The sequence below is a fragment of the Punica granatum genome, chromosome 6, assembly GCF_007655135.1.
Source record: "Punica granatum isolate Tunisia-2019 chromosome 6, ASM765513v2, whole genome shotgun sequence".
In the NCBI taxonomy this organism is placed as follows: domain Eukaryota; kingdom Viridiplantae; phylum Streptophyta; class Magnoliopsida; order Myrtales; family Lythraceae; genus Punica; species Punica granatum.
Window position 1 is genome coordinate 7326244 of NC_045132.1, and position 12402 is coordinate 7338645.

At 38.7% G+C, this 12402-nt stretch overlaps 1 protein-coding gene and 1 pseudogene across 1 annotated transcript; both read right to left on the reverse strand.

The window, feature by feature from the left end:
• Nucleotides 1-1532: 1532 nt before the first annotated feature.
• LOC116212109 (probable LRR receptor-like serine/threonine-protein kinase At3g47570) lies at nucleotides 1533-4743 on the reverse strand. Its single transcript, XM_031546689.1, has 2 exons — nucleotides 2097-4743; nucleotides 1533-1921 (listed from the first exon to the last, which is right to left on the reverse strand). Exons 1-2 carry the CDS (start codon nucleotides 4741-4743, stop codon nucleotides 1533-1535), a joined length of 3036 nt encoding a protein of 1011 aa, XP_031402549.1.
• Nucleotides 4744-8406: 3663 nt separating this feature from the next.
• Nucleotides 8407-11860, reverse strand: LOC116212110 (annotated as a pseudogene).
• Between the last annotated feature and the right edge of the window lie 542 nt (nucleotides 11861-12402).

Sequence of the window (12402 nt, forward strand, 5' to 3'; positions counted from 1 at the left end):
ACTCTCAATTAGAATTCTAGTACGGTTTCACTCATATATATTGCCTTCACAAATCTCGTCGAACATAAAAGATTGAAAAATCTCTACTCATTCTCAATTTTACTATGAGCAAAAAGCAAATAGTCACGCCACACCAAAAAAATTCTCATCCACCGCTCTACTTGACCCAATTCCCTCATCTCTTTTGCTAAAACCTCTTCATGTGATGACGATGGCGATGGCGACGGCAACAGTGATGATAATAAAAGTAAATATATGACTCATCTCCTTTAATTCTTTTAGTTTCTAAAGTGAGATGACAATATAATATTGTATCACTTGTCTTGCCTTTATTAGTAGTAAAATGAAAGGTCACACAACGAAAACCATGCTTTGTCCTTGTGATTTTTACTGACGCATTGTCCTGACTTTTATAATTATACATAGATTATATTGAAACTTTTTGAGTAAAGAAGAAACGCACATTAAAATAAAAATGAAATGAAAAAGAGAACTAAATAATAGGAATAATGGCCTTTTGTCCGTACATTTAAAATGTTTTTTTTCTTTTTGATATTGATATAATTACAACTGTTGAGAGTAATTTGGTAAAATCACAGTTGAAATAACTTTCATGGGACATCAAAGATTTCCATTATATAATATATAGATAATATAATATTTAAAAAAACAATGACATATTCGATAAATATATATCAAGTTAAAGAACTGCAAGAATAATAAAAGAAAATGCCCACAGGTAATATTTATCTCTCCAAAATGGATAGTGTACATAATAGGAAAAATTCTACTATACAGTAGGTTTGTCCAACTTTTCATGCTATAGCACAAACCGATTCAATTTTACCATACGATACATAAAAAGAAAGAACTTTTACAGCATAACACTCCGTCTATATTGATAGAAAAAATGAATGGAAAGCTGACGTCACGGATGTTTATGAACTTTACACATATTGCAACTTGTGGAATCTAAAAGGAATAAAATAAAGTTTTGAAAAATTCAGTTGGGATCGGAAAAGGGTGTGGGGGCACCCTTGCCAGCCACCGGCCCCCAATCGAGTTCGCCAGCCATCTTAGACCATTCGGGTGACCTTGATCAGGGTGTGGGCGGCTGGAGATTAGATGCATAACCGATCATTCAATTGCCCAAATATATAAAGTCATGTCCTAGACAAGATGCCAATACATAAAAATAAAATTAACCACATTCGGACCTTAGTTTTCTCTTCCTAACTAATTTTCTCTGCCTGCTCTGCTAGTACATAAAGATAAAATTGAGTAAAGGTTTCAACCTCAAAAGATTTTATCGGTTCATGAATAATGACAAGAAGATCCGCATTTGAAATACCTGCAACTGTGTCCATTTTATTACGGGAAGGAGGTGCATTATTTTAAAGAGAACACAAGGCAATGCCAGCATCCTTCAAGACAAGTTAAGAAAAGAAAATCTGAACAAGTGAAGAACAAAGTGCATGACTCCTTGAATGTAATTCGCATATCCTCCCTAGTTCTGCGCATCCTTTCCCACATCAGTTTTCAAGAAGCTCCTTGTGAATCACACGGAGTGCAGTTGCGACATCAGCGATGTTCATGCGGTCTCCGGGTGACTCGGAGGAACAAAGAACTCCTAGCCTGATAATTGAGACCAAGCACTCCTGAACTTTTTGGAGTCTGTTGCTATGCCTCCTTGCTCTCACGCTGTTCTGACTGCTTTCCACGCCTTGACTTTCCTGAAGCAGGAAGGGATCAACAACCTGAGAAACTTGTTCGGGCAATGCTGCAATAGCAAAGGAATGAAGGTTCAATCCATCCGTGAACATCTCATCGGTTGGCCTCTTCCCTGTGAACATCTCCAGCACAAGAATCCCATAGCTATAGACATCCCCATGAGTTGAAACCTCTCCTCCTGCCCCGTATTCTGCATTTAGCAATCAAACATTCTTCATTTGGTCAAATAACATTGCCCTGTCCTATGAAGAGAATGCATCTTGTTCTTGCGGAAAATGATAATAAAAAAGGGGGCTGCTCCACGTAAAAATCAGGTGTAAACGGGGGCATAATAAGCAACATAAGTCAAGAGTTTCATTAATTACCAGGAGCAATATAGCCGATAGATCCTTTCACTCCGATTGAGCTACTTGGATCAGCAATTAACTCCCTTGTGGCTTCTGCAGACAGGAACCTGACCAATCCGAAATCGCCAACATGTGCAGTCATTTCGTCGTCCAGTAGAACATTGCTTGGCTTTAGATCACAGTGGACTATGGGCACATCAAAATGATTATGGAGATAATCTAAAGCAGAAGCAACATCTATAGTGATGTTCAGTCTCTGGAGAAGATTTAACTGTCTTGGGGCCTCTTCCTCTGTCTCAATCATCTCGACTACTGGATGTAGCCATCTGTCTAAACTCCCATTCACCATGAACTCATAAATCAGGGCCTTGAAATCGTTTCCCTGATAATCAGTGCCGGAACATGCAGTGATTACCTTCACGAGATTCCTGTGCCTGATGTTTCTCAAGGCCTTGCATTCTGAAATGAAACTCTTGGCTGCTCCATACCGCATCAGGTTTAGAACCATCACGGCAACAACCGTCTGATTCCAATCAAAAACACCTCGGAACACTGATCCGAAACTTCCCGAGCCTATCAAATTTATGGAAGAGAAACCATTAGTTGCTTTCAATAGGCTTTGGTAAGAAACCTTCAAAAGCCCATCTCTCGAAAACTCGGACGCAGTAGTTTTACTTTGCCTTCTACACCAGAGAATATACAGCAAAACTAGAATCAAAAGCAGTCCTAGAAGGCCTGAAACTGAGGAAATAATGATAATTCTCACGACGCTCATGGTCCCCACCCTCCTCGGTTCTTCAGTGTTGCATTTGGGTAGCCGGAATTCAGCCAAGCCCCCGCAGAGATCCTTATTTCCGATGAGAGAGGTTGCACTTGCATTCCTGAAAACTCCTCCTGTTGGCACTGCGCCCTCAAATTCATTGAATGCGAGACCTAAACTCGTCAGATTTAGGTCCTCAAGGAATTTTGGAATTTGCCCATACAACATATTTTTTGATAAGTTCAGTTCTTGAATCCCTTTTAAGTTACTCAACGAGGACGGAATCGAACCTTCAAAAAGGTTGTCCTGCATGTAAAGAATCTCCATCATTATACAGCTTCCAAGATTACCAGGGATTTCTCCAGAGATTCTATTCTCTTCCAGATATAATGCGCCCAGATTTTTCAGATTCCCAACCTCCAGAGGAAGCTTGCCTGTCAGATTATTGCCAGAGAAGTCTGCGTATATCGACAAAGATGAGATTTCCATAATTTCAGGAGGTATGGCCCCACTAAGTTTGTTATCGGCAAGGTCGAGAAGTAATAAACTCCGACACTTGCTTAGAGATGAAGGTATTGCTCCTTGAAGACTATTGCTTGCCAAATTCAAGTAGGTCAACATCGACAAATTTCCCACGGTGTGTGGGATTTCTTCAGAGAATTCATTCAAGCTTAGATCCAATTGCTTTAGCCTTGCGAGATTGCCGATTTCAGAAGGAATGTTACCAGAAATGTTGTTCCCAACCACTTCAAACAATTCTAAGTTTATGAGATTGCCAATGGTACCTGGTAAGCCTCCGGATATCATGTTGTCGCAAGAAGAGAAAAGCTGGAGAGTTATCGACAGGTTAGAGATGCATTCGGGTATGTTTCCTTCAAATTTGTTGACTTTAAACTGTAATATCTCTAGCTTTGTAGAGTTTGTCAATGTGCAAAGGAAGTTGAGATCACCAACTTGCCGACCACCAAGATGATTGTCCCCAATGGCCATAGCACGAAGCTCATTCATTTTTTGGAAAGATGGAACCTCCCCAGTGAAATTATTTAGATTAATATTAAATAACGAGAGGTCAGACAAATTGGATAGTGATTTGGGAATAGGTCCTGTGAAATGGTTCACGGCTAAGGAGAGAAATTGGAGGGTTGGAAGAGTGAAGCCCAAGTCTGATGGTAAGCTCCCCACCAGATGGTTTTTGGCAACATCAAGGACTTCTAGGGATGAGATATTGAATATCGATACAGGAATGGTCCCAACGAAATTATTATCCCCGAGAGCAAGAACTTTTAGGTTTTGCAAGCTGCCCAATGTATCTGGAATCATGCCAACGAGTTCATTTCGTGATGCGCGGAGATCCTCGAGAGATGACAAATTTCCATAAGAACTAGGGATTGGCCCACTCAAAGCATTCATGTCCAAACGAAGCTCTTTGAGCTTCGACAAGGAGCTAAGCTCTGCAGGTAAATTCCCTTCAAGCATGTTGACATGGACGCAAAGTGTAATGAGATTGAAGCAACGAGACAAACTTGGAGGAATCGGTCCATCCAACGAGTTGTTATTAAAGAGCAAAACTCGTAGTCTATATAGATGACCAACTTCGGGAGGAATCCTTAAGTGGAAACTATTGTTTTGGAGGTTGAGGACCCTCAGGAATGTGAGGTTTCCAATACTGGGGGATATAATTCCTCCCAACTTTTGCGATTGCAAGTCCAAAGATGTGACCCTCTGGTGCCTTTTGCCGCAAGCAACTCCGTACCACTGACAGAAATGGATGGTGGTGTTCCACGAGTCCAAAACACCGAGGGGATCATGTAACGCGGCCTTGAATTCCAACAGAGCGAATTGGTCGGAGTGATTCCCCGGAATTCTGTTTGCACTGCACACAGAGCATGAGAAGAGAGCAACCATGATAAGTGAAGAGACGCACCCTAACACGAACGTAAAAAACCGACTTCCGCAGGGAAGATGAAGCTCCATTTGAGTGTGTGAAGAGAGAAGCAGATTTCTATGGTACGTTTGTGTTTCAGAGCACCGAGAGATAAATAATTTCAATCGCTTTATTTGCGGTTTATTCATCCTGTGAAGTTGGAAGTCTACTGCAAAAGACCAAAATAGCAAGTCTAGCAAAGCCCATAAAGGACGCTGCGTTATTCTTCCAAGTCTTCCATCCGGTATTTCTGCATAAATGTGGAACTAGACTGACAGTGGTAGAGCTGTCGATATTTATGGGACGGTATTATTTCTTACGTTTGCTTTTTGGAACTTTCTTATTTATTTATTTATTTATTTATTTATTTATTATTGATTATAAGGGAAGAAAGTAAAATAATAGGCACATAAGTTTCACTAATGAGGATCTAACTTGAGACATTTTGGTTTCGAATCAGCGTTTTGTGCTGCTGCATTAAAACCCAATACTGTTTGTAACTTTTTTAATTCATTGATGAAAACCCGATAGCAACCACAATAACTTATACAAGTTTAAGAAATTAGGATTAATAGTAACAATATCACAAACTATTAATCCTCGTTTGGCATGTACTTAGCCTTGATCATAAAATGCTTTCGATGCATTTCGAACATCAGATCTAAGTAAATTTTTTCACTTAAAATTAGTTAGGCCGCTTAATAAGACTTATTATATCGCTAGCATGGTATTCTAATTAGAAAAAATGAAAATTCAAGATAACATAGCAGAGAGAAATATTAATTTTTATATTGTATCACATTAGTTGGTATAATTTTTCTAGAAAATTTAGATTACTAACGAGCAGTATCAGAGTTCATGTTTTTCACAGAAGTGGGGTTTTATCGTTACTTCCTTCATCTTTACCAGTTTTACCGTTAGTTTCATATACTCTTATATTTGTTTATTACGTAATCTGATATGATAAACTAAAAGATTAAAAAAAGATTTTCTTATCCCGCGACATCGTGAGTTGTTGCTTCCTAGTATGAATTAGAATTTGGAAATTGGAATTGACTATAAAATAAAACAATTTAATATGATTGATCTCTATCTACATCCTAATTTCCAACTACAAGGAAAGGCTCCAATTTTCCAGTCTACTGGAATTTGCCCGGTCTCTCTATTTAGAACGTTCGGTTATCCAGAAATTCCTCTTACAAGAATAGCCCATATTGCCCGCAGGCCAGAAACGAGAAAAAATCGTGGGAAACTTACTGTTTCTCGCAATTTTCCCACTAAATTTCCCGCGGAACGAGAGATGTGGGAAATTCTGCTGTAAGAAAAGTTTGCGTGGGAAATTTACTACGCTCATTCCCACGCAACAGAGTGTAGAAAATCATGGAAAAATTACCACGCCTTGCCTGTGGGAAAAAGCGTATGAATTTTCCATGACCATTCCCATGATTGATGGCGTGGGAACATTCCTGGCAATTTTCCTGCGCCCTTTCCTAAGATTGTTGGCGTGGGAAAGGTCGAGTGAACTTCCGACGCCTTTTACCATGTCTTGGTCATGGGAAACGGCCCCGACACTCTTTTTCTATGTCCTGATCATGGGAAAATATCATTGGAAATTTTTACAATTGATACTATTATTATTTCGAATATTCATATTGTTCGAATTACATTTATTAAACCAAATTTATAATCATCAGTAGTAAAATTAAAATATTGAGTGATAAATTATGATAAATGCTTAATACTATTTAAAATTTAAAATCCATCACTAAATAAAATCTGACAAATATATAGACAAATGCACATCCTACTAGGCCTTGTTTGTTTTTCAAATAATAATTTTACTCAACTCAACTCTATTTTTCTCCAAATACAATAATATAATAATTATTGTTTTGTCTTTTTCTGCTATTTAATAATAATTTTCCATTCATATTTTTTCCTAATTATTTTTTTATAATCAATTTTTAATAATAATTTTCATATATACTTTTTATAATTAATTTTTTAATTATAAATTCCTTATCTACTTTCACATCTATATATACATAAATATATATAATCTCACACATTAATATATTCGTCAACACTTGCAACTCAACTTGATTTTGTGTTATGATTACAAGTGTTAACAAATGTATTGATGTGTGAGAATATATATATGTATGTATATATAGATATTTAAAATGTACTTTCTCTCCGTATATATGATGGTAGCTTTATGAAGTCATTTTTTACATTTATAAGTAATAATTAAAATCCTTGTTAATCTCCCTGTCAATTTTTAATTCACTTTCCCACGGTGCCCCTAAGCCCAGCACCGTGGGAAACATTTCATTTTATTTTATTTTATATCTTTTCTAATTTACCCACGACGGAAACCGTTGGTAAGATGTATATAAATTATTTATTTATCTTTTTTAGTTTCCCACGTCCGAGCGTGGGAAAGTTTTTTATGGTAAAGTTTTCCGATGATTTTGGTGCTTGGGAAGGCTGTGTGCTCCTATGGGTCTCGGTCGTGGGAAATTTGCGTGGGCAATTCACAAATTCATTGAAGTCCATTGTACCTCAGAAGAAGAAATTCCCCATGGCTGAACTTCATGGTAATTTTGGAGAAAACACAAGGGCATTAACGGAACTTCATTATTTAAATGGAGTGTACGGTAATCCTTGCCGTTCTCTCTTTGGTGCTTCCCTTTCCGCACTTCGCTTGTTACCCCCTCTCACTTGGTCCCTAAACTGTTATAACCGCACAAATCGGACAGGGTCCGACTGTCCCATCGCCGGAGAAATCCCATAGCTCCAAGTTGCCTGTCAATCGCTAGATTATCCCTTAGATGAATGCGAGCCTAGATTGCGGCATCTGTTCTACTGATGAAGCATATAACTACAGTGCTAAGGTTGCATCAAGTACCATTTATTTCGCTGTAATTACTGGTGTGAAATTAAAAGACTATTCATAGAAACAAAGGAGGAACAGCTGCCTATGCTGGTGAATTGCTAATTCTTCTCTAAGATTGAGCAAGATGGAAAGCTTGCGGATCAATGGGAGATAGAGTTGTATGTCCAAATGCACAATGAGTCCTCATCACTGTTCATTAAGACAGAGATACTCTCCAACGGCTAAACTTTCCAAAGCCCAATCCACCCCCACCCCAGTGCATACACTATACAGTATAAATAGGACACACCATTTGACTTTGTATGAGTTATTTTGTTTTGTTGTGGGTAGAATTAAGTTAAAGTAAGATTTTAAAATGCAACTTTGAATCCAAACGGAGCTATAAGAAATTGACCCGAACCGGTAAGGTTTTAGACTTACTTAGTCAAATCTCTCGATTAGGGCCTCTAGGTTTGGGTTGAATGATCACATCCTGCAAGATAAATAAACACCGGCAATGGGCCTTGCTACTAGGCAGAGCAAAGACCGCTAATTCCGTAGCACAAAAATCCCTCTCTCGTGCTCTCTCACTTTTCGGAAGCAAGAACTCTCTCTCAATCAATTCATCGTACGTTCACTGAAATTATCTACTTATATTCAAAGGTTACAGATCTGATACCGGATCCCACAAATATCTCTAGATATCTCCAGATAACCAGAGTCATGAGATAAATCGTACGACGCTCACTCGCACTTGAGAACCGACCTATTCATATTGATACTCAAACTGTCAGAGAAAGAGCGTTCATACAGGTTAATGGGCCATGTGACTGCCGAGCACACAGAAAATAGCTAGGAGTTCTACGCTAGAGACTCGTTAGAGCTACTCTCCAACGACTAAACTTTCCAAAGCCCAATCCACCCCCACCCCAGTTTTGAGCAATTGCATGCACTATACTGTTTAAAATTTCATGCACACGTTGAAAGACATACCGTGCAAATGAAAGAGGGTTATCTTCCGCCCATTGGAAACCAATGAATAATCAATAAAAGTCCAGAAATATATTTTTCCAAAACATAGATAAAAAGCAAACTTAATATTCAGTTGAGTAATGAGTGAACAGCAGAAAGAAATCTCACACCAGAGAATAACCACTACATTGCTAATTACAATGGAAGTTCAACGTGATTAAAATTAGCAAAGAGGGGACTAAATACCAAAGCCATCGTCTTTGTCGGAGGCAGAAAGACCTTGTCCAGACTACTGTATTTGCCGAACATATTAGCCAGTTCAGCTCCAGAACAACCATAAGGCAAGTTCTTCACCAACAAAACATGATTGCTTCTTTTGGCAGAATCACTTCTGATAGCAGCAAACTCCTCCTGAGCTGCTACATTAACTCCTGCTTCTGCTAAAGCCTTCTTAGTTTCATTAATTACTTGTGTCTCCCCTAAGGCAATGCGCACTGCAAGATCATCAGCCTTGCGCTCGAGGAAATCCCTCTTGCTCACACCTAATTTCCTTGCTATGTTTTCAACATCCTAAAATAAAATTTCGCAGAAAATTTGTAACCATAACACCTTGAAAGAGCAACATTTCATGGATGAGCCACCAACTATGATGGTCTCAACTCTACATCAATTCAACCAGTATAACAGCAGGATACATTATAGTCAACAATCAACATAAAACCTTTAAACCCTGACCATTTTAAATAGTATATATAATATAAGTAACTAAGCACATCTACTTTTGCCACAGAAGTCATGGATCAACAAGATCTGAAAGGACAAGTTCACCTTTAACTTAAGGTATTGAATGCTACAAGGCAATAAATCTGACAGAACAGAAATAAGTGCAATCCCGACAGCACTAAATCTGGCCAGCTAGCCTTCTACAAGGATTGAATAGCTGCCTGACTTGAAATCTGTTGCTTGGAGATACCAATTAGCTGCATCTCAGTTTCATCATTAAAGTTTTCTGCTTGATAGGGGAGTCTATAAAAGAGATGATGTCATAGTTTGGTTCTTTTGCAATCTTTGAGCATCTTTTGATTGCTAAATTTTCCTGTAACCCATCTTATCAAAGGCTATGCTGAGTACACTTATTTCTTAGATGGTTACTATAACAGAACAAAAACAGGACAAATGTTAGATGGCATCTCCAGGTCAATAACAGCGCTCAGTAATATCTCTCAGTCGAAATGACACAATCAATACTTTGAGATGATATATTCGTACCAATTCTGTTGTAAGACCAAAACTTACCGAATCGGAGCACATGAACAATGTATTCCATGCTCTTGTATCCCCACTAGCTTCAGAAGCCTTTCTTTCTTCTTCCCTCTGTTGCTTGAAAGTTTTTGCTGCTTGGTTTGAAGAGTGATCACTGTATAGTAGTAACATCATGTTAAGAGTACCTCAACCACTATAGTCCAGAGCAGATGCATTATAAAGCAGGGAAAAACCAAATAAAATTTTCATAATTACTGGACAGCCCAGTCCACCTCCAATAATTACCAGACACTCCTAACCAACAAAAAAAAAGAATGAGGAAAAAGATGAATAAGAAACAAAAGACAGCCCACCGCTGCTCACTTCTGTTTTTCAGGTTGGCCTTTTCGCTTAGCAGGCATAACATGCAGCAATCTGCCCTGGAAAATTGAATTGTCAACTTCTTCTAAAGCTCTGCATTAGGCATTGATAATGAAGGTTAATATAACCTTTGAGAATCACCAAAAGTATAATGCATAAATCAGGTAACAGTAGGAAGCAAGAATGCAGTACCTTGCTGCCGATTCAGGTACTGCATACTGAATGTAAGCAATTCCCTTTGATCATCTAAAGCGCAAGAAGTATTAAATGAGAGGACACAAGCTGAAACAGATGAAAAAGAAATTTACGTTGTGGTAGGTAGATTGCGAACGAAAAAGAAGGTCGCGTTGAATGGTTTCTTCTTTCTCATCTTCTAAGCTAGATAATCAGTTCCCCCGGTCAGCTTGTTCACCATCAGTTTCTGCAAGAGGGCTCTCCCCTCCAAGCTTATCAGGCAACACTGTGTTATTGTGCTCTTGAACAGAATCTGCAGCCTGATCATCTTCATCTGAGGAGCTTTCACTCGATGAATCATCTCCATCCTCTTTTTCGTCGTTACTATCTCCATGCTCGCTACTTTCTGAGTCTGACTAATCTTTCTTAACTTTGCTCTTGAAGTAGTCCAAGTCAGAAACCACTTCATCAAGCATAAGATTCCGCATACTCTTGGGAGCATCACCAAGTTCTTTTCCAACATCATCCAGATTTTCTGACTCCACTTTTGCTGAAGCAGATTTTTCTCCGTCTTCTTTGTTCTGAGTACCTTTTTCATTGGTTATGCCAGTCACCAGGGCCTCCAAGGTGTCATTTGCCCACAGCTTTGAATTCACCCTTGGTTGGACCCGAAGTTGTTCAGGTCCTTTTTCTTTCCGTTATGCTTCAGGCTTGACTGGCTGGAAATCTCACCACCAGATGAAGTCTTTTTCTCAGGGGCTTTCTCATCCTTCTTCACTGAGTAACGACTCCACAGTCAAGGAATATCTGGATCCCCAACTTTACCGGCAATCTGGACAAAACGAAAAGTACGTTTAGACTGAATACTAGAGCTAGAATATCACTCAGCTTGTCCGGATAAAATTTCTTCTGGAACAAGCGACATTCAAGCACAAGCACATCCCATGAAAATATAATGATACCATAAGAGCTAGCCTGCAAATCCAACCTTAAGCTGGTTTTCTGACCTAAAATTCAAACTTATAATATGCTATTAAATTGTTCTGCATTAAGTGCCTTACAAGATACAATCGCTTTTATCAAATTGGACTCGACCTTATACTACAACATGAGCCTATCAACTATCAAGAATAAGAATGCAAAATTATTACCAAACAAATATAGAAGATTCTTAGAAGGACAAGAATCGAACTGACAAACCTCACAAGTAATCTGGCAAGTATCAAGAAATGACTTGTTAAAGTACTTGATAGCTTCTTGGGCTTCCTGCTTGGTCCAAAAACCGATAAAAGCGAATTTCCGGCTCTGACCATCCCCGCCCAACAGACCCAACAAAAGAAAAATCTTCAGCAACCAAACAACCAACAATTCTTGTTGCCACTACGACACAAAGGCCGACTATCATCAATCAAATTAAGGAGCAAGTTCATTACTTGGAATGCCAGAGTCATTCCCTATAACAGTCGAACTTACAACCCCAATCGAAAATCGTCACCTGGGTTGAGAAGACCGCCTGGGAGGCACAAAAAGAGGTAGAGAGCGGCGGAAGCAGCAGACACTCCTTTCTTGAAAGTAGAAAAATGATATGCAATGGTACGGACCTCCAAAATCTCAGCTACCTCCCGTTCTTGAAAGTTGGATCTGGCCCTTTCCTTTATTCATTAATTTGAATTTTTGAGATGAGCATTAGTGTTAGTTATGGTGTAATGAGAATGCCGGGCATATGTAATGAAGCTGCAATGTTTTGGAAATAGGCGTGAATTTGAGTTTGGGGATCAGCTTAATGTTCGAGTAGGTGGCCCGTCGTATTGTCTGCTATGGAATGTGAAAGAAAACAAATTTTCCCCTGTTATCTCCTTTTGTTGTGTATTTCTTGCTGCTGATACGATCCTCGGTTTCAGTTTCTTTGTTTTGGCCGTTGTATGCTTTTCTTGTTTTTACATTGATGAACAAAGTAACTGCTATAACTAATATTTGTATTCTTGTTACTTAG